The sequence below is a fragment of the Chenopodium album genome, chromosome 16 (assembly GCF_948465745.1).
Source record: "Chenopodium album chromosome 16, dcCheAlbu1.1, whole genome shotgun sequence".
In the NCBI taxonomy this organism is placed as follows: Eukaryota; Viridiplantae; Streptophyta; class Magnoliopsida; order Caryophyllales; family Amaranthaceae; genus Chenopodium; species Chenopodium album.
In genome coordinates, this window is record NC_137849.1 from 28842752 (window position 1) to 28864771 (window position 22020).

Consider the following 22020-nt stretch of genomic DNA (forward strand, 5'->3'; position numbering starts at 1 on the left):
ATCAGATTTATATTTTTATACTTTTAAAATACTTTGTTTTATATTTTTATTTTACTTCTCTAATTTCTTTTCTCTAGTTTTCATTATTATGGCTTTTTACCCTCTTTTTATTATTATTGTTTTTATCATGCTTTCTTTAATTGCTTTGTTTAGTTTATATTTAATTATGTGTGAGTAATTTTCTTTCTAGGGTTATGGGAATCCATAAATAATATGAAGGGGTAATTTATTATTGTTAATTGTCAATGCTTGATTAATTTCCTATTGATTGATTTAATGCTATGCGGTTTAGATTTGGCCAGATTTAATTCGTATGAGTTTAGCAATATTGATTCGAGATTCGAGAGATGAAAATTGATATTTAGGCTTAGTTTCAATAGGCAGGTTAATTTATAAATGGTTAAGTCGATATTCGAGAGATGAGATTTAATACCGGTAGATTAATTCTGTGATTGTAATACGTAGCGAAAGCCTTTTATGATCTGATTAATTGATGCATTGATGATTGATTATTATGTTTTACCATGGAATGTTATTTATTGGTGAACCTATGCCCTGGGTCATTTATTCATTGATTTCTCTTTACCCTTAATCTTCGTAGTTTAGTTTCCATTCTATAATAATAATTTGTTACTTAACAATTTAGATTGCTTTAATTAGTTAGGAATAGAAAGACCAGTTTCAATGTGGATTCGACCCTACTTCCCTATCTATATTTAGTTAGTGGTTTTAGGTAATACTTTTGATTGGGCAATACGACTTTAGCCTGTCAACGTGTACGCAAGAAAGACCCCTGAGCCAAATCGCTCGTCAAGAAGGAGCAACAATTTTACCAGAAGGGATCATCGATTCAAGCCTTATCAGCGTTCTCGTTTTGAAGAAGGATCAGTCAATGCTGTCGAAGAAGAATTCACAAATTGGAGGGAAGATCTTGAACTCTAACCTAAATTGCACGAATATTGTTTCAAAGTTAACCCTGTAAGTGTAATTAGGACCTTGAACAAAATGGGTGATATTGTGCAATGGCCCAGAAAGAGCGACATGCCAGGAGAGAAGAAAGATCCTTCAAGGTGGTGCTATTTCCATTCAGATATTGGCCATAGTACTGACGAGTACGTCGCGCTTAGAAAGGAAGTTCCTTACTTGCTGAAGAAGGGATTCCTTAAAGAGCTTTTGACGAACAGGTCTAAAGCCTCAGGAAGAGAAAAAGAATCCAAGCAAGGTGGCCTACCACCACCTCCTCCAATTATCAAGACCATTTGTTTCATATCAGGAGGGTCGAAAGTATGCGGCTTGACGTACTCAACAGCAAAACGTCATGCCAAAGAAAGTAACATGGATCAACCAGAAATGAAGGCGCGGGCAGAGCTAGACATCCATGTCATGTTTGAGGAAAGCAATGCGGTAGAAGGGAATCATGACGGCCTAGTAATACCACTCCCAGTAAGGAATTGCCTGATTAAAAGGATCCTAATTGACAATAGAAGCTCAGTAAACATCATCATGCTTGATACTGTGAAACATATGAACATTGACGAGAAGAGCATCATCAACAAGTCAACAATGCTGGTAGGATTCAGTGGGGAAACCAAGAAAACCATCGGAGAAATTACACTGGCCACCTATGCAAAAGGGATCAATTTGCAAGTCAACTTCCTGGCGATCGATACTTTATCATCATACAACATGATTCTGGGCAGACCATGGATACATGATATGAAAGCCATCCCGTCCACATAGCATCAGGTCATCAAGTTTCCCACAAAATAGGGGATCCAAGAAATCAAGGGAGATTTGGAAGAAGCCAAAGAGTATTACAAGATCGCCTTGAAAGCAACATTTGCAGAGAAAGGATCAGCATAGCAACCAGAGGGTCAATTGGATCAAGAGAAGCTCAGTATATCAGAAGAGCAAGAAGCAACAGAGGTCCAACTGAACCCAAAACATCTAGATCAAAAAGTACGAATAGGGTAAGAGCTAAGTGAAGATCTCCGTCAACAAATCTCAGACTTCTTGGAAGCGGAGAAAGATGTGTTTGCATGGAGACATGAAGATATGAAGGGAATCTCTCCAGAAGTAATCACACATAAGCTAAACGTAGACCCAAAGCATACGCCAGTAAAGCGGAAGAGAAGAAAGTTCGCGCCAGAAAGGAATAAGGTCATCAATGAAGAAGTTCAAAATCTGCTCAAAACAGGGGAAAATCAGAGAAGTAAAGTACCCAGAGTGGCTTGCCAACGTGCTAGTAGTTAGGAAGAAAAATGGGAAGTGGAGAGTATGCATCGACTTTACAGACATTAATAAAGCTTGCCCAAAATACCCATTCCCATTACCCCATATCGATGCCATGGTAGATGCTACAGCAGGACACGAGTTACTCTCTTTTATGGATGCATACAGTGGGTACAATCAGATCCTCATGCATAAGGATGGTCAAGAGAAGACCGCCTTCATAACTAGCCAAGGAATCTATTGCTACAAGGTGATGCCTTTCGGACTAAAGAATGCAACAGCAACGTATCAAAGGCTAGTGAACAAGATGTTCACAAAACAGATTGGAAGCACAATGGAAGTATACATAGACGATATGGTGGTGAAGTCCAAGAAGGCAGCTGATCATGTCAAAGATCTCAAGGAAGCCTTCTCCATCCCAAAGCAATACGACATGAAGAAGCCTTCTCCATCCCAAAGCAATACGACATGAAGCTAAACCCTACAAAGTGTACGTTTGGGGTACAGTCAGGAAAATTCTTGGGATACATGGTAACACAGCGAGGAATAGAAGCAAGCCCAGAACAAGTCAAAGTTATTCTAGACTTAGAACAACCAAAATCGAAGAAAGACATACAAAGCCTTACAGGAAAAATAGCAACACTAAACAGGTTCATTTCTAAATCTTCAGACAAGAACAAGGTCTTCTACAAGGTCCTGAAGAAAAACAAAGAATTCAAATGGGAGCAAGAACACGAGGAGGCATTTCAGAAGTTGAAGGAATACTTAGCCAATCCTCTAATACTGTCCAAAGCAAAAGAACGAGAGCCACTCCAGCTATACCTTGTAGTGTCAGAAGGAACAATCAGCGTTGACCTCACCAGGGAAGAAGAAAAGGAGCAATTTCCAATCTACTATGTAAATAAAACCTTACTCAGTGCGGAAACCAGGTATGCTTCTTTAGAAAAGAACATTTTAGCCTTAGTCACTGCTTCAATTAAACTGCGTCCATACTTCGAAAGCCATTCTATATATGTGCGCACAAATTATCTTATTAAGGCTATCATGAGAAAGCCAGAAATGTCAGGAAGGATGGAAAAGTGGGCACTCCATCTCAATAGGTATGACATTCAATACAAACCTAGAACCGCAATCAATTAAGTCACAGGCCTTGGCAGATTTCATAGCCGATTTCAGCCCAACTCTTGTACAGGAAGCGTAAAAATAAGTACTGGCCCTATAAGAACCTAAAGCCACACAGAAATGGAGACTCTACACAGACGGAGCAGCAAACATACGAGGCGTAGGCTTGGGGATAGTACTTACATCCCCCTAGGGAGACAAAATTGCACAGGCAGTAAGGTGTAACTTCAAGGAAACCAACAATGAAGCTGAGTATGAAGCATTAATAACAGGGTTGACAATCGCCAAAGAGATGAAGATAAAACACCTAGAAGTGACCTCCGATTCCTTACTCATTGTGAACCAAATCAACGGTGAGTATGCAATAAAAGACACCAAGATGATAGCATACCTAGAGGTAACCAAGAAACTCATCAAAGAATTCAAGATTGCACAAGTGCCCAGGAACCTGAACACTGAAGCAGACGCTTTGGCAAATCTTGGATCAAACATCAACCCCAATGAGTTCGGAGCTATACCACTGGTGCACGTCTTATCACCAGCTATAAAAAAAGAATCAACCATGAGCGTTTATGAAACACAAACGGATCTCGTTGAAGAAGAAGACAGTTGGACAAGACCTCTCAAAGACTTCCTCACGGACAAAGTAACACCAAAAAGGAAGACCGCAGCTCATGCGCTTGCCATGAAGGCATCTAAGTATTGTCTGATCAGCAACATGCTCTTCAAGAAGTCAGCAGCAGGACTATGCCTACGGTGTATAGAGAAGCAAGAAGCGCAACAAGTCTTACAATCATTACATAGTGGAGAATAGAGCCCTCAAAATGGGTACTACTGGCTAGTATGAGAAAGGATGCTGCAGAATTCTCAAAAAAGTGCCTAGCATGTCGAAAGCACGCACCGTTGACCCATCAACCATCTAAAGAGCTACACCTAACATTGACACCTTGGCCATTTATGAAGTGGGGAATGGATATAGTAAAGCTGCCAACCCTCATCAGGGCAAAGGGTCTACTTCTTGGCAATGACAGACTACTTCTCCAAATAGATAGAGGCTGAAGCATACAAAGACATCAAGGACAAGCATGTCATCTCATTCATCAAAAGGAACATCCTAAGCAGATTTGGTGTACCATCATAAATCATCACAGACAATGGGTCCCAGTTCATCAGTAACAAAACCAGGAAATTCTGCAAGGAATGGAACATATGCCTCATCACATCCACACCAAGGTACCCACAAGCGAATGGATAAGCAGAGTCAAGCAGCAAGGTCCTCATCAGCAATATGAAGAAAAGACTAGAGGGTGCCAAAGGAAAGTGGGCAGACGAACTACCTAACATACTGTGGGCAGATAGAACGACTCCAAAAGGCGCATGCAACAGGCCATACTCCGTTCTCACTAGTATACGTATGCGAAGCAGTAATTTCTACAGAAGTAGAAGTCTCTACTGCAAGATATGGATTAATGACTGAAGATAGATTCCAAGCCGAGTTGGTGCACAACTTAGATATAGTGGAAGAACTCAGGGAAGATGCAAGGATGAGAATGGCAGCTTACCAACAAGAAGTAGCGAGGAGCTTCAATAAGAACGTAAGAGCAAAAGTCTTTAAAATAGGAGATTGGGTCCTCAGAAAAGTATACGAGAATACAAGAGAAGTGAACGCTGGAAAATTAGTACCCAACTGGGAAGAGCCTTACGAGATTATCAAGGTGTTTGGAAACAGGGAATACAGACTAAGGAATGCAGAAGGAAAAGAAGTACAACAAAGCTGAAACGCAGCACACCTAAAGCTTTATCATTTCTAAGGTATGTGAAAGTGCAAGTAGCTGGGACTAGAGAAAGGTACGCAATAACTAATTTAACATACTTTTATGAAAACATTAGTCAGAAAGGAAAACCTCCCTGCAGGCAGTAAGACATAACATGAAAAAGATACTTCCTCTTATCATAATACTTAGTCAATTAAGTTTATTTATACTACGAATACTGACTTAAGCATCGGAGGGCCGTTGGGGAAACCCACGGCCACCCCTAACCCTACTTTGTTTTGCAAGGATAACAGTACAGTACGGAGCACAGCAAAGCATAAGATCTTCCCTGCAGAACAAGGAATGCACAAGGCGTAAATCATGTAAGAAACACAACATCCCAACTGTAGTACAAATGTAATACAACTAGGATACATGGAAAAACAACATGAACAGCATAGCATAGAAAATACCAAATTACTTAGTTGCATAAAGCAACAAAACAAACAGAACATCCAACTGTAACAAGGCAACAAACAGACAAACAAAAACACCAAATATCCTACTGCACTTAGGCAGCTACAACATACATACTGAAAACATTAAAAATAAAGTTGTTTTGAAAATTCTATGTGACAAAGCACCACAAAGATAATTCTCTCCAGTCTTGTCATCAGGGACCTTCTATTCTTCAGGAGCAACCTTTGCATCCTCATTGACTGGGGAATTCACCTATTCATCAGCATAGCTCAGCAATAGTGAACTCGGAGCAACAACCCCTTCTGGAAAAGAAGTAGCAAAAGCAGACTTCTCAGCAGCGTAATCCCATGTCTCATGCTTGCCCTGCTGATACTCCTTCATCATCTCTAGACGAGCCTTCCCAAAGTAATAACTTACCATGTCAAGAGACTCATTCGCAGCAGCCTTCAGAGTGCCTTTCATTTCAGCACGAAAATCTTTGTGCTTAGTCCTCTCACCCTTCAGAGCTTCAGCAACCGCCTTGTAATTATCAATAAGAGCATCACTATAGACACCCAAATGTGTCTCCCCAAAACCAAACCCGGTGATGAATACTTTTCACGTCAAATTATAATCGAATGAAGTGAAAGTGTGGAAAGTCCAGTGTTGCGATTAGTTTTTATTTCTCTTCTTTCTCTCTATTTTTGAAAACCTATTTTATGAAAATAGCCAATCTAGTTTATTTTGGTCCATGGCAAGGGTCCAATAATAGTGTAGTTGGATGGGGTTTGAAAAGACCTTTCCAATGATATATTATAAGCCCAATTCCGATGAATAATGAAGAAGTTATGGCCAAATTACTAAATTGGGCCCGGTTTGACCTTTATATGCGGCCCAATGATCTAGAGGAGGGCCTATTATGATTTATCATTCCTAATGCAATTAGGATTGATTATAGTCTTCTAGAATCTTCTAGAAGATTCTTTTGAATCCTAATGTGATTAGCATTGATAATTGAGTTTTATTTAGAATAAAAGAAGTGTTTTAAATGAAATTACAGTTTTACCCCTCGTACGCTTAATTTTATCAAAAATATGAAACGTTTGAAAAAACTGTCTGCAGCGCCGCACCACAGGCTGTCGCGCGGCGACAGATGCTTGTGTGGCGACAGCGTCGTGTTTTATTCTTCTTGAAACTCTGATTCTTTTTTACCATATTCCGGCTGATTTTCGTTATAAATACCCTCTACCAACTCTCATCAAGAATTTCTTGATACTCTTTCTCTTTCTAAACCAACTTTTCACAAACAAAATTCCGCATTCACAAGATCTAGACACACCTAGCCCAATTCGAAGTTGCCTTCGCCCTAGACGTGAAAGGTTTGATATTTCTGAGGGTTTGGTCCCAAATATCTATTTCCATTATTTAATTTAATTGTTTGATTTATTATTTTTCTTGAAGTTACTAACGTGTGTATTTTGTTATTAGAAAGAGATACGAGGCATCCAAGTAAGTACTTTAATTGTTTAATTGATCTTATTATATAGAAATCATGTTAAGATTGTTATTTTGGTTCCTAGTATCATGTTATGATGCTTTCCTTAGTATGATATTTAGGGTGATTTGCTTATATCAATTATGATTTCTAGGATGCTTCCTATTTTCTTTCCTAATATCATGTTAGTATCATGTTAGGGTAAAAGCTTTGATCTTTAATGCTTAGTGACATGCTAGAGTTTGTTATTAACCTTGTTAGTATCATGCCTAGGATCTTGCTAATAATATTATGCTTTAACATGATTATAATTATGATGATTGTTATTATGTTGCTTGATATTATATTTATTTATTGTTGTTGCTTGATCACGCCCTCTCTTGCGTGTTTTAAGGGAATTTGTACTTGCAATCACGCTCAATAAGATAATTAATAATCTTATTTAGGGCTAATATGATTATAATTCAAGTGATCGCCAATAATAGGTTTGTTTGTGCATTATATTCAACCAACATAGATTAAACAGGTTTAGGGTTAACCTATTGATTGCGTATTAGTCAGAAAGCGCACATGAATACGAGAAGAATAAAGTAGAGGCCTATTTTTAGGGCAGGTTTAATCTCTTTTAGGTTGGATTTGTACCTTCATCCCCGAACTTCCAGTCATGGTTCTAGACCTATTAGAGTTGACGATCTCATGGATCGTTAAGGGGTGTAACCTTCACCCTGTGAACGGTTTACAAGTTCCTAAAACTTGTTGGCGACTCTTTTGCTCTAGCTTCCTTCCCTTTGGACGCCACCATGCTTAAGTGTATGATCACAGTGGGGTTCAAGTTTAGGATGGCTTGAAATATTCCCTACAGTTTTTGGCGACTCCATTGTTGAGGATTTCTATTTTAATTCTTAAAATTTATTTTGGCAATGATTTAGAATGAGTGGATGACACTCGAAAAGTTCTAAGTATTTCATGTGCGTAATTTTGATTAACATTATTGTCATATGCATAAAAAAGGTTCTCATTGGAAAGACCATCTGTAATGAGTCAAAAACATAGGATTTTTACACGTAGAAAATTTGAGGAATATCTTTCACAACTAGAACCGAAATAATGCTGCGAAGAAACTGGAAAATTTTACGAACATAGAAAGCTGCTGAGGCATGTAGGAACTGGCGTCTAGAAAACAGAGCTTGTCGCCGAAGATATGGCTCTGTCACCGAGCGACAATTCTGTCGCCAGGCGACACGGCTATATTACGGCGACAGTCTCTGTTGGCTGGCGCTACGTTCTTCCAATACCGAGCCAGAAATATAAGTTCTAATTTCGACCAGTTCTAGCACTGTTGGCTGGATTCTACTTCATGATTGAGTTTTTCTCACTTTTCTGAAACCCATATATGTTCTACATATGGACATAACCCTCTGGGAATTCATGCTCCATCTACCTGATTGAACGCTCTGAGCAACAAAGGGTACATCTGAGAATGTTGAATTCCCCAAACCATGGAAGCGAGTTTAACTCGCGGGGTCCCATCCACACATGCCAACCCTTCCAAAGGTAAGGCTTCCGCGCGGTGCATCCGGATTCATAACCATGGACCCTTTTTGACTAACACATATCCTGAACTTTAGATAACTAGAGCCATGGTTAGGTTGCAAACTCATTGCATCATGTTGTGACTACTTGACTACTTGTGCATTATTTGTTTGTGCATAACCTACATGTGATTGAACTAACTGTTTGGTTTGACTTGTAATTATGAATATGCTTAAATAAACTAACCAAGGACTAAAATACTTTTCTTAATTAATTAGTTAATTAATTTGGCTAATAAATATGGCTAAAATCGAGTCATAGCTCCTTTGAGTCAACCCGGATTTTTATTCCCGTATACTGCACAAACGTCGAATTGTTTTGGTCATAGCCGGAGTTATAGAAAGAACTAAGAGTCGTACAACCTATGGATCTGTAGCCCCGAGTTTTATCTTTAATTTGGCGTTGGTTTCATCCCAATTAGAGTCACAGATCAAAATTTATTACTAAAATACCACAGCCTATCCAGTTTAATGCATATATGTGAGGTCTTAACTTAGTCTTTACTTGAGTCTAGTCACATAGTCTAGCCACATGGTCATGACACAAGTCTTAACATGTCACCTACACTCAATAGTATTAGCACACACTTTGTAAATATGTCACCATGACCATGTCTTAGGTTCATGCATGAGTCGTTTTCCGTCATTTGAGTTGGGGGTCCACTTTATTCCTAAATTCTTCTATAGATTCCCATATACATAATTTTTTCACGCTTTACATAATTTTTTTCATACCTATCATTCTCCCCTTTCTTCCATGATCTCTTCCCATCTATTGCATGTTGAATAGAGCTTGAGTCAAAAATAAAAAACTTATCCCTAATTTCCCTTTCCACAATACTTGGTCAAGGAGAGAAGGGCGATTAATCAAGGACAACACCTTCGTTCAAGTTCAACTTTTTGATAAACCAGTCGGTCGAAAAAGAAAAGCTAAGAAGATAATGGCAAGTCAAGAAGAAGTCAATGAGCGCTTAAGAAGCAAATGGCTAATGTGACTGAGGTGTTGAAGGCTTTAACCCTTCAAATCAATGACCCTGTGAAACAACAACAAATGGAGCTCATGCAAGAAAGCTTGAGCAAAATATCCAATGACTATAGATTCCAGGGCATTAGCTCACAAGGGGTCTCAGTGGACAAGGAGCTTCTTCCGCAGAAGTTCAATGCCAATGACATCCCTAAGTTCCAGCCAACGGACAATCCTTACTTTCACTTAAGGGCATTTGAAACTATAATGAACATTAAGGGCATTGATAAGAATATTTTTCACTCTTTATTCTCAATGTCTTTAGAAACCGTTTGTCAACATTGGTTCTTTTCTCTTGATAAAGAGAAAACCTCCACTTGGGATGGAATAAAAAACGCTTTTATTGACAGATATAAGTGTAATATTCAAATCGAAATCGACTATAGACAACTTGAGATGCTAAAACAAAAAGAGAATGAAGGCTTTACTTCTTTCTTTAATAAATGGAGGGAAACTTCCGATAAGATGATTGAGGTGCCCACCGAAAAAGAATCTGTAAGGATGTTTATCAAGAATCTCCAAGAAAAGTATTCGAAGCACTTAAAATATCAACACAACTTGAATACTTTCAAAGCCGTCTATGACATAGGCATCGAGATCGAAGATGACCTCGCAAAGCAAAAAGCTACTAACAATAGTAACCACAGTGGCTGGAAAGGAAAGAAGAACGACAATCCTTCTTCTTTCGAAAACGCCCACTCTAGTAACAATGTTAGTACCTTTGATCTCAGTGAAGTCTTAGACATGGATAATCAAGGATCTAAAAAGAAACCCAAAAGAGAACTCACACTCATTGGAATGACCTATGATGTTGCTTTCGATCGTCTCTATGATCGAGGATTAATCAAACCTATTGGCCCTACCGAGGATCCAACACCAGAAAAGCGATCTTCAAGACGGGATCCCAATTCTTATTGCAAGTATCATCAAGGAAATGGTCAAACCACCGATGAATGCTACAGGTTTCAAAATCTCATTCAAGATCTCATAGAAGCAAACAAGATCCCATTGCCTCTAGCTAGCAAGAAGACTGGGTAATGATAAAGCAAAAGATATAAGGCGGGCTTCAACGACAAGATTTCGTGACCTCTTTTTCTATTTTTCTTTTACTCTTCCTTTCCCCAATAAGTCTAGCATAGACACCTTTCACTTTCCTTAGATATACTTTGTAGATTTTTTCTTTTTTCCTTTTAATAAAATGAACATTTATTTCCTTGCATATGATCATGGCATTGCACCCAAAAAAAAAAAAATTGAACTAAGCACAAGGTATACCAGTGATTAGAGGCACCCCTTGTAGCCTATCATATCATCTTCACCCTTTCAAATATACAACCCTTTTTTTAAAACCACTTTGAGCCTCGTCTAACGATAGACCTTTCTTTCTTCAACCCACATCTACCTAACCTTGGGATGGGACAGTGTGCAATTTATGCAATTTTAAAAAGTTTGAGTGATTTCAAAAGATCAAAATAAATAAAATAGCAAAAACAATAAAAGTGTACAAAAGAGCAAGTGTTCCAATGACTTTGATATGAAAATGTCTTTGATATGAACACGTCTCAGATTGCGTTTCTTATCGAGTGCTCGGTACCGTGCCTGAGAAACATGAATGTCAAGTGAGTGATAGACCGCATGATTAGGATTGCCCAATGTAGACACCCATTTGTGTCTCCCCAAAACCAAACCCAGTGATGAATACCTTTTGCGTCGAATGATTATCGAACGAGGTGAAAGTGTGAAAGGTCAGGTGTTGCGGTTGGTTTTTATTCAAAATTCTTTCTTTCTGTTTTCGAAAAACAACTCTATTTTATGAAAACAGCCAATCCAGTTTAGTTTGGTCCACTACAAGGGTCCAATAATAGTGTAGTTCGATGGGGCTTGCAAAGAGCTTTCCAACGATATATTATAATCCCAATTCCGATGAATAATGAGGAAGTTATGGCCAAAATACTAAACTAGGCCCGATTTGATCTTTACATGCGGCCCAATGATCTAGGGGAGGACCCAATGTTAATTGTTATTCCTAAAGTTATTAGAATTGATTATAGTCTTCTAAAAATTCTTTAGAAGGTTTTCTTTAATCCTAATAAGATTAGAATTAATAATTAGATTTTGATAAAGTTTTACTTGGAATAAAATATTATTTTATGAAAAATACGATTTTGGTTTTCATACGGACTTTATAAATCGATTTTGATTTTCATACTCAAAAATTTTCAAGGCCGTCTATGACATAGGCATCGAGATCAAAGATGACCTACGCAAAGCAAAAAGCTGCTAACAATAGTAACCATAGTGGCTGGAAAGGAAAGAAGAACGATAATCTTTCTTCTTCCGAAAACGCCCACTCTAGTAACAATGTTAGTACCTTTGATCTCAGTGAAGTCTTAGCCATGGATAACCAAGGATCTAAGAAACAACTAAGGAAAGACTTCACCCCCATTGGGATGAGCTATGATGCTGCTTTCGACCGACTCCATGCCAAGGGACTCATTACTCCCATTGGACCTATTCAAGATCCCGCACCTGAGAAGAGATTGCCTAGTTGGAACCCAGATTCACATTGCAAGTACCATCAAGGTAGGGGTCATACTACTGAGAGTTGTTGGAAGCTAAAAGAGGCTATCCAACATTTGATCGATAATAACAAGCTTCCTATACTTCCAGTCGGCAAGAAGACCGAGTGATGATAAGGCACAAGACAAGAGGCGAGCTTCAACGACGAGATTTCGTGACCTCTTTTTTCGGTTTTCATTTTTTCCTTTCCCCAATAAGTCTAGCATAGGCACCGTTTTATTCTCCTTAGATTTATTTTGTAGGATCATTATTTCTTCCCTTTTTTTAATAAAATGAGCATTTATTTCCTTACATATGATCATCGCATTGCATTGCATTTAAAAAAAAAAAAAAATCGCCGAACTAAGCACAAGATATACCAATGATTTGAGGCACCCCTTGTAGCCACATCATATCACCTTTCACCCTTTAAAAAATAAATCCTTTTTTGATAAACCACTTTGAGCCTCGTCTAACGATAGACCTGTCATTTTTCAACCCATATCTACCTAACCTTGGGATGGGATGGTGTGCAACTTATGCAATTTTCAAAGAACGAAAGCTTGAGTGATTTTACATAAAACTCAAAAATTCAAATAGCAAAATAGAAACAATAAAAGTGTACAAAAGGGCAAGTGTTCCAATGTCTTTGACATGAACATGTCTTTGATATGAACACGTCTCAGATTTCGTTTCTTATCGAGTGCTCGGTACCGTGCCTGAGAAACATGAATGCCAAGTGAGTGATAGACCGCATGATCGGGATTGCCCACACTTATAAAAATAAAATAAATGCTAAAGCAAAAGAGAGAGCTAAAAAAAGAGCAGAAAGCCTCAAGCATAAAAAATATAAAGATTCAAAAGCAATGTTGCACACCTTGGGGGTTTATCTAGGGTCTTGAGCCTTTATCCCTTTCTTCTATAACCTTTAGCCTAACCACGTTACAACCCTTAAAAAGACCTCTTTGAGGTATACACACACTTGTGCGAGGTTCGACTAGAGCTACGTTCGGCCTGATTCCTAACGGATACGTAGGCAACCTCACAAAGGGGTGCGGCCGTAATAAACATGCATTCATATTCACATTCACACACTCACACCATGATCATATCAAGGGATCTCCGATGCTCATCCCTATTCATGTAGAGCTAGACTTGGGGGCTTGATCCTTACATTATTAGCCTACCCAGCCTAAGAGTCACCACCATTTGACTCTTTTCAAAATATTTTTCCACACACTTAGCCCTTGCGGCCTAACTTTAGTGTCACTTTCACACACTACACAGATACATGACCAAATAGTCTTTCCCTTAGGAACCATTTGTCATGAAATCTTAACACAACGTTGGAGCATACTTTGTCATAACAAAATCACTCATCACTCATCATCGCATCACAAAGTATAAAGTACTTAGCCTCCGCGCCTAAGTTACCTAAATACTTTCATTATCGAGTCAACCAGGATAGTCTAATATGTTATAATCCTTGTACTGTGAGAGACAACGTTAACGGATTAAGCTCATTCAACATGCACCATAAAAAACTTCTTCCTTTTTGTGTCTTTCTTTTTCGGGAGAAAGTCGGTACCCTCCACAAAATGACGGAAAATTTTTGAATTTTTGCTTTTTCGCATTTTGAGTCAAGCACATCATAATACAATGCACACACGAGTCATGAGTCACACGTGTCAACTCACCTTGGGTCAACCTCAAGTCAGTCAGTCACATTGAGCCAACCTCAAGTTACACGTCGAGTCAAGCAACACTAAGTCTTAGGTCAACCCTAAAGAAAGATAAGCAAAGTCCTATAGTCAAAGATAAATACAGGTGCGTCCCAGCGGCAGCAAGAGCAGAATAGGGAAGACCCTACTCTAGCGCCAGACGACAACATCTAGCGTCTGGCAACAGATTTCAGCGTCTAGCGCTAGATCACAGCGTCTGGCGATTGAGCCAAATCGCAGCGCCAGAGGCATTGCAGCGGCGACAGAACGCTCAACCACTCAGAGCAATTATTTCAACCTCTTTCAGCAATTTCGGGTTCCTTGGTACGCCAGTTAGCCCCTATAAGCAGTTTGACATGATTAAGTAGTCGGCTTGATTACAATCGCAATAAGTGATCGACCTGACGAAAGATCATCTCACTTAGCTTAAAGCGCCTAAACATCGGCTCATCGCAAGACACCGACATACTGGTTCATAAACAACAGAGGCACCGACATAATGGTTCACAAGCAGCAAAAGCGCCGACGTATTGGCATAGTGGAAGCAAAGTTCAAGCGAGCTTTAAAAGATCGACAAGCGTTGGTCTTCGGTAATTTTCTTTGGAACATTATCGTAACAATTGAGGATGACTTCAAGCGAAGTTATCTTCGACAGCGTTCGCTAAGATTGTGGAGGTTGTCACCAAGATTTGAGAAGATAGCACGAGATGGGCAGTCTTCGACAACGTTCGCTAAGATTGTGGAGGTTGTCACCAAGATTTGAGAAGATAGCATGAGATGGGCGATCTTCGACAGCGTTCGCTAAGATTGTGGAGGTTATCACCAAGATTTGAGAAGATAGCACGAGATGGGCGGTCTTCGATAACGTTCGCTAAGATTGTGGAGGTTGTCACCAAGATTTGAGAAGATAGCACGAGATGGGCGGTCTTCGACAGCGTTCGCTATGATTGTGGAGGTTATCACCAAGATTTGAGAAGATAGCACGAGATGGGCGGTCTTCGACGGTATTCGCTAAGATTGTAGAGGTTTTCACCAAGATTTGAGAAGATAGCACGAGATGGGCGGTCTTCGACGGCATTCGCTAAGATTGTGGAGGGTTGTCACAAACAACTGAAGATGGCTACAAGCAGAGTTATCTTCGATCGTGTTCCCTAGGATGTGGAAGATGGTCACAAGCGGCGGAGAATGACTACAAGCAGAGTCATCTTCGATAAAGTAGGAGGCAGCTACAAGCAGAGCGATCTTCAACAAATGCAACAAATCGGTTACCTCTAGAGACGTGTGCTCGACGGTGCAAGATACGCGTTTCTTAACTCTTTTATCTATTTTAACTAACGCTAGTTTGCAGGTATCGGCGTTACAAGAGTGATTTAGGATCGCAGAACGTTCTGAATCATTCTCCGTCCCTATCGCTACTTTGACTTTCGTTTTCGAAACATGCGTTTCTCCAAACTCAGTCAAAGTGGGGGCTTCTGTAGACACCCATTTGTGTCTCCCCAAAACCAAACCCAGTGATGAATACCTTTTTCTTTGATTGATTATCGAACGAGGTGAAAGTGTGAAAGGTCAGGTGTTGCGGTTGGTTTTTATTCAAAATTCTTTCTTTCTGTTTTCGAAAAACAACTCTTTTTTATAAAAACAGCCAATATAGTTTAGTTTGGTCCACAAAAAGGGTCCAATAATAGTGTAGTTGGATGAGGCTTGCAAAGATCTTTCCAACGATATATTATAAGCCCAATTCCGATGAATAATGAGGAAGTTATGGCCAAAATACTAAACTATGCCCGGTTTGATCTTTACATGCAGCCCAATGATCTAGGGGAGGGCCCAATGTTAATTGTTATTCCTAAAGTTATTAGAATTGATTATAGTCTTCTAAAAATTCTTTAGAAGGTTCTCTTTAATCCTAATAATATTAGAATTAATAATTAGATTTTGATAAAGTTTTACTTGGAATAAAATATTATTTTATGAAAAATACGATTTCGGTTTTCATACGGACTTCATAAATCGATTTTGATTCACATGAGGACTCCGTGTTTGAAAGCGCGTAGGAATCTAGGCTGTCGCTAGACGACAGGCCTGTCGCCTGGCGACAAGGTCGGTTTTGCGGCGACAGCGTGGAGTTTTATTCCTTATCAAATTCTACCTATTTCCGGACTGTTTTCTTATAAATAGGGTCCTGAACCTCCGTTTTCAATCTAGAATCAACAATCATCAATTCTCATCATCAATCATCTATTTCTCTATGCTCTCATCTCTCTAGCTTTTTACAAACACAATTCCGCATACACGAGCACTAAACACACCTAGCCAAGTTCGAAGTTGCCTTCGCCCTAGACGTGAAAGGTTATAATTTCTGAGGGTTTGGTCCCTAATCTCTCTTTCAATTATTTAATTTGATTGTTTGATTTTATTATTTTCCTTGAAGTTACTAACACGTGTATTTTGTTATTAGAAAGAGATACGAGGCATCAAAGTATGTAATCTTATTGCTCTATTCTTGTAGAAAGCATGTTTAAATTTGTTTAGTTCCTAGTATCATGTTAGGATGTTTCTGTTGCTTTCTAGTATCATGTTTAGGGTGCCTTTTACTCTTTTCTAATATCATGTTAGTACCATGTTAGGTTTAAAGCTTTGATTTTTATTGCTTAGTGACATGCTAGGGTTTATTATTAATCTTGTTAGTATCATGCCTAGGATCTTGCTAATATTATTATGCTTTGAGATTGAGAATATTATTATTATGATTGATGTTGATTGTTATTATGTTGCTTGATGATTATTATTGTTATTGCTTGATCACACCTTTTATGCATGTTTAAAGGGAATTTGTACTTGTAATCACGCTTAATAAGATAATTAATAATCTTGTTTAAGTTAATATGATTATAATTCAAGTGATCGCCAATAATAGGTTTGTTTGTGCATTAAATTCAACCAACATAGATAAACAGGTTTAGGGTTAACCTATTGTTTGCATGTTAGTCAGAAAGCGCACATGAATACGAGAAGAATAAAGTAGAGGCCTATTATTAGGGCAGGTTCAATCTCTTTTAGGTTGGATTTGTACCTTCATCCCCGAACCCTATTTGGTTCAAGACCTTTTGGAGTTGACGATCTCCTGGATCGTTAAGGGGTGTAATCTTCACCTTGTGAACGGTTTACAAGTTCCTAAAACTTGTTGGCGACTCTTTTGCTCTAGCTTCCTTCCCTTTGGACGCCACCATGCTTAAGTGTATGATCATAGTGGGGCTCAAGTTTGGGGTAATGGCTTGAAATATTCCCTACACCCACACTTATCAAAAAGGTTCAAAATAAAAAAAAAATTCAAAAGAAAAAAAAAGAGAGAGCAAAAATATAAAAGAGAATTCAAAACTGAGAAAACTCAAGCATAAAAATACAAGGATCCAAATGCAAGGTTGCACACCTTGGGGGCTTATCTAGGGTCTTAAGCCTTTATCCCTTTCTTCTTCAACCTTTAGCGAGGTTTGGCTAGAGCTACGTTCGGCCTGATTCCTATAACGAATACGTAGGCAACCTCACATTGGGGTGTGGCCGTAATAAAAATGCATTCATATTTACGTTCATAATTAATCATATCTAGGAATTTCCAATGCTCATCCCTTTTCATTTAGAGCTAGACTTGGGGGCTTGATCCTTACATTATTAGCCTACCCAGCCTAAGAGTCACCACCATTTGACTCTTTTCAATATATTTTCCCACCGTTAGCCCTTGCGACCTAACCTTAGTGTTACTTTCACACATCACAGATACATGACCAAATATACTTCCCTTAGGAACCCTTTGTCATGAAATCTTAACACAACGCTGAAGCATGCCTTGTCATATCAAGATCAATCATCATTGCATCACAAAGTATGAAGTGCTTAGCCTCCGTGCCTAAGTTACCCAAATACTTTCATCATTGAGTCAATAATTGAGATAGCCTAGGATGAATTAATCCTTGCACCTTGAGAGATAGTATTAAACAACATTTGACTAAGCCCGTTCAACATGCACCATCAAAAACTTCTTCCTTATTGCGTCTTTCTTTTTCGGGAGAAAGTCGGTACCCTCCACAAAAATGACGAAATTTTTTGTTTTTCTGCATTTCGAGTCATGTGCATATCAAGCTTCACGAGTCAACACTATGCACACACGAGTCCCACGAAGTGAGTCATCACTAAGTCTTAGGTCAACCCTAAAGAAAGATAAGCAAAGCCCTATAGTCCAAAATATAAATGCAGGTACATTTCAGTGAGCAAGAACATTCCCGAATTTTTTCGAAAAACCGCGAATGAAAACCTGACTCCAGCGTCAGACGACAAGGCTGTCGCTTGACGACAGAGCGAGGACGCGGCGACAGCGGTTTCCAGCGTGCGCCAGAGCAGTAATGAGATACATGGCCCCATATTGGATTATGCGGACCTCATACAGCAATTTCGGGTTCCTTGGTACGCCAGTTAGCCCCTATTAGCAAATTGACATGATTAGTAGTCGGCTCGATTATAATCGCAGTAAGTGATTGACCTGACGACGATCGTCTCATTTAGCTTAAGCGCCTAAGCATTGGCTCATTACAAGCACCAAGGCATCGGTTCAAAAGCAAGCACTTATACGACAATTTTTCCAAGATTGGATTGTCATCCCCAACTGACAATATTTCCAAAAGTGGATTGTCGCGCATTCTTCTTAAACGACAATTTTTCCAAGATTGGATTATCATCTCTGGCAAAGTTTCCAAGCGTGGATTGTCGTGCTCCTGCTCTGTTTGGCAATTTTTCCAAGATTGAATTGTCATACACATAGTTCCCTATGGCAAAATTTCCCAAAGGATTGTCGTAGGTCTCTACTCATCATAAATTTTGGCAAAGGTTCCTCAATGTGGATTGTCATTCATTTTAGTAAGTGGAAAATTTTCCCGAAGTGGATTGTCGGTCGACTCTTTTTTGCAAATGTTCCAAGACGCGGATTGTCAATAGTGGCAATATTTTCCTAAAAGGATTGTCGCATAGCGTTGGCAAATTTCCAAGGTGGATTTCTTTCAAGAGTTATATTCCAAGATGTGGATTGTCGATCGTAGCAAAGTTCTTATGACAGATTGTTACGAAGCATTGACAACTTTTCCCAAAATTGGATTTTGGCAAATTTTTCGAGATACGGATTGTCGCTTCATCGTAGCAACATTTCCAAGGATAGATTGTTACGTGGCATTGATAACTTTCCCTAAATCGGATTGTCATACATCATACAAGAGTTGTGTTGACAACTGTTCCTGAAGAAAAGAGGATTGTCATCACCCAAAGCATCAACAGCAAAATTCAAGCAGCATTAAGGATCGACAGGTGTTGATCTTCGGTAATTTTCTTTGGAATATTATCGCAACAAATGAGGATGGATTCAAGCGGAGCAATCTTCGATCATATTCCCTGGCTTGCGGAAGATGGTCACAAGGCGGTAGAAGATCATTTCAGGCGAAGCAGTCTTCTATAGGATTCTCTAGCTTGCAAAAGACTATCACAGCGGAGATTGGAGGCAGTTACAAGCGTAGCAGTCTTCAGGTGGTATCCCCTAGCTTGAGGAAGATCATCAAAGCAACAGGATGGCGTTCCCTAGCTTGTGGAAGGTTGTCACAACAACAAAAGCAACAAAATCGGTTACTCCAGAGACGTGTGCTCGACCGTGCAAGATACGCGTTTCTTAACTCTTTTATCTGTTTTAACTAACGCTAGTTTGCAGGTATCGGCGTTACAAGAATGATTTAGGATCGCAGAACATTCTGAATCATTCTCCGTCCCTATCACTACTTTGACTTTCGTTTTCGAAACTTGCGTTTCTCTAAACTCAGTCAAAGTGGGGGCTTCTGTAGACACTTAAATGTGTCTCCCCAAAACCAAACCCGGTGATGAATACTTTTCACGTCGAATTATAATCGAATGAAGTGAAAGTGTGGAAAGTCTAGTGTTGCGGTTAATTTTTATTTCTCTTCTTTCTCTTTGTTTTGGAAAATCTATTTTATGAAAATAGCCAATCCAGTTTAGTTTGGTCCATGGTAAGGGTCCAATAATAGTGTAATTGGATGGGGCTTGAAAAGACCTTTCCAATGATATATTATAAGCCCAATTCCGATGAATAATGAGGAAGTTATGGCCAAATTACTAAACTGGGTCCGGTTTGACCTTTATATGCGGCCCAATGATCTAGAGGAGGGCCTATTATGATTTATCATTCCTAATGCAATTAGGATTGATTATAGTCTTCTAGAATCTTCTAGAAGATTCTTTTGAATCCTAATGTGATTAACATTGATAATTGAGTTTTATTTAGAATAAAAGAAGTGTTTTAAATGAAATTACAGTTTTACCCCTCGTACGCTTAATTTTATCAAAAATATGAAAACGTGTGAAAAAACTGCCTGCAGCGACGCACCACAGGCTGTCGCGCGGCGACGGAGGCTTTTGTGGCGACAACGTCGTGTTTTATTGTTCTTGAAACTCTAATTCTTTTTTATCATATTTCGGCTGATTTTCGTTATAAATAGCCTCCTTAAACCTCCGTTTTTAAGGACCAACTCTCATCAAGAATTTCTTGATACTCTCTCTCTTTCTAAACCAACTTTTCACAAACAAAATTCCGCATTCACAAGATCTAGACACACCTAGCCCAATTCGAAGTTGCATTCGCCCTAGACGTGAAAGGTTTGATATTTCTGAGGATTTGGTCCCAAATCTCTATTTCCATTATTTAATTTAATTGTTTGATTTATTATTTCCTTGAAATTACTAACGTGTGTATTTTGTTATTAGAAAGAGATACGAGGCATCCAAGTAAGTACTTTAATTGTTTAATTGATCTTATGATATAGAAATCATGTTAAGATTGTTATTTTGGTTCCTAGTATCATGTTAGGATGCTTTCCTTAGTATGATATTTAGGGTGGTTTGCTTATATCAATTATGATTTCTAGGATGCTCCTATTTTCTTTCCTAATATCATGTTAGTATCATGTTAGGGTTAAAGCTTTGATCTTTAATGCTTAGTGACATGCTAGGGTTTGTTATTAATCTTGTTAGTATCATGCCTAGGATCTTGCTAATAATATTATGCTTTAACATGATTATAATTATGATGATTTTTATTATGTTGCTTGATATTATATTTATTTATTGTCGTTGCTTGATCACGCCCTCTCTTGCGTGTTTTAAGGGAATTTGTACTTGTAATCAAGCTTAATAAGATAATTAATAATCTTGTTTAGGGCTAATATGATTATAATTCAAGTGATCGCCAATAATAGGTTTGTTTGTGCATTATATTTAACCAACATAGATTAAACAGGTTTAGGTTTAACCTATTGATTGCATGTTATTCAGAAAGCGCACATGAATACGAGAAGAATAAAGTAGAGGCCTATTTTTAGGGCAAGTTTAATCTCTTTTAGGTTGGATTTGTACCTTCATCCCCGAACTTCCAGTCATGGTTCTAGACCTATTGGAGTTGACGATCTCATGGATCGTTAAGGGGTGTAACCTTCACCCTGTGAACGGTTTACAAGTTCCTAAAACTTGTTGGCGACTCTTTTGCTCTAGCTTCCTTCCCTTTGGACGCCACCATGCTCAAGTGTATGATCACAGTGGGGTTCAAGTTTAGGATGGCTTGAAATATTCCCTACAATCACGTTCCTTCTTTATGGCTTCAAAGGACCTAGAAAACTCTGACACCTTGCTCAACACGCCCAAGCACAATTGAAGACTCTTTATAAACAGAAGACAACATCAGTAAGGATTAAATAATTCCTTATAGCTACTTTATTTAAAAAAAAATTGGGGAGTATACTATACCTGAAAAGAATGTGCAGCAGCCTCCTAAGAAAGGTCAGTAAAAGTCTGCAAGGACTAACGTTCCTTAAAGGAGGGGAATAACAAGTTTTCTGCGTGAGGAGCCAAAGCCTCATAGGAGAAGGTCGCAGCATCAAAATCAGTAGGCATCTCGAACTTTCTTTTAAGACTAGAATAGCGAGGTGGAGGAAGTAAATGAGCTTTCTTCAGTACAGTCACC

The 22020-nt window shown here is 38.8% G+C and overlaps 2 protein-coding genes across 2 annotated transcripts; both read left to right on the forward strand.

Annotated features, from left to right (window-relative positions):
- The first annotated feature begins 1005 nt into the window (after nt 1-1005).
- LOC145584040 (uncharacterized) lies at nt 1006-1740 on the forward strand. Its single transcript, XM_081640980.1, has one exon. It carries the CDS (start codon nt 1006-1008, stop codon nt 1738-1740), a length of 735 nt encoding a protein of 244 aa, XP_081497106.1.
- Nucleotides 1741-4508: 2768 nt separating this feature from the next.
- On the forward strand, nt 4509-5132 carry LOC145584041 (uncharacterized). The gene is made up of 2 exons (XM_081640981.1): nt 4509-4587; nt 4780-5132. The coding sequence occupies exons 1-2, from the start codon at nt 4509-4511 to the stop codon at nt 5130-5132; spliced, it is 432 nt and encodes a 143-aa protein (XP_081497107.1).
- The last annotated feature ends 16888 nt before the right edge of the window (nt 5133-22020 follow it).

Coding starts and splice junctions, on each gene's coding strand:
- LOC145584040 (XM_081640980.1), top strand. CDS start 1,006: ATGGGTGATATTGTGCAATGGCCCAGAAAGAGCGACATGCCAGGAGAG.
- LOC145584041 (XM_081640981.1), top strand. CDS start 4,509: ATGGGTCCCAGTTCATCAGTAACAAAACCAGGAAATTCTGCAAGGAAT. Junction 4,588..4,779: donor CTCATCACATCCACACCAAG/GTACCCACAAGC, acceptor TATGCGAAGCAG/TAATTTCTACAGAAGTAGAA.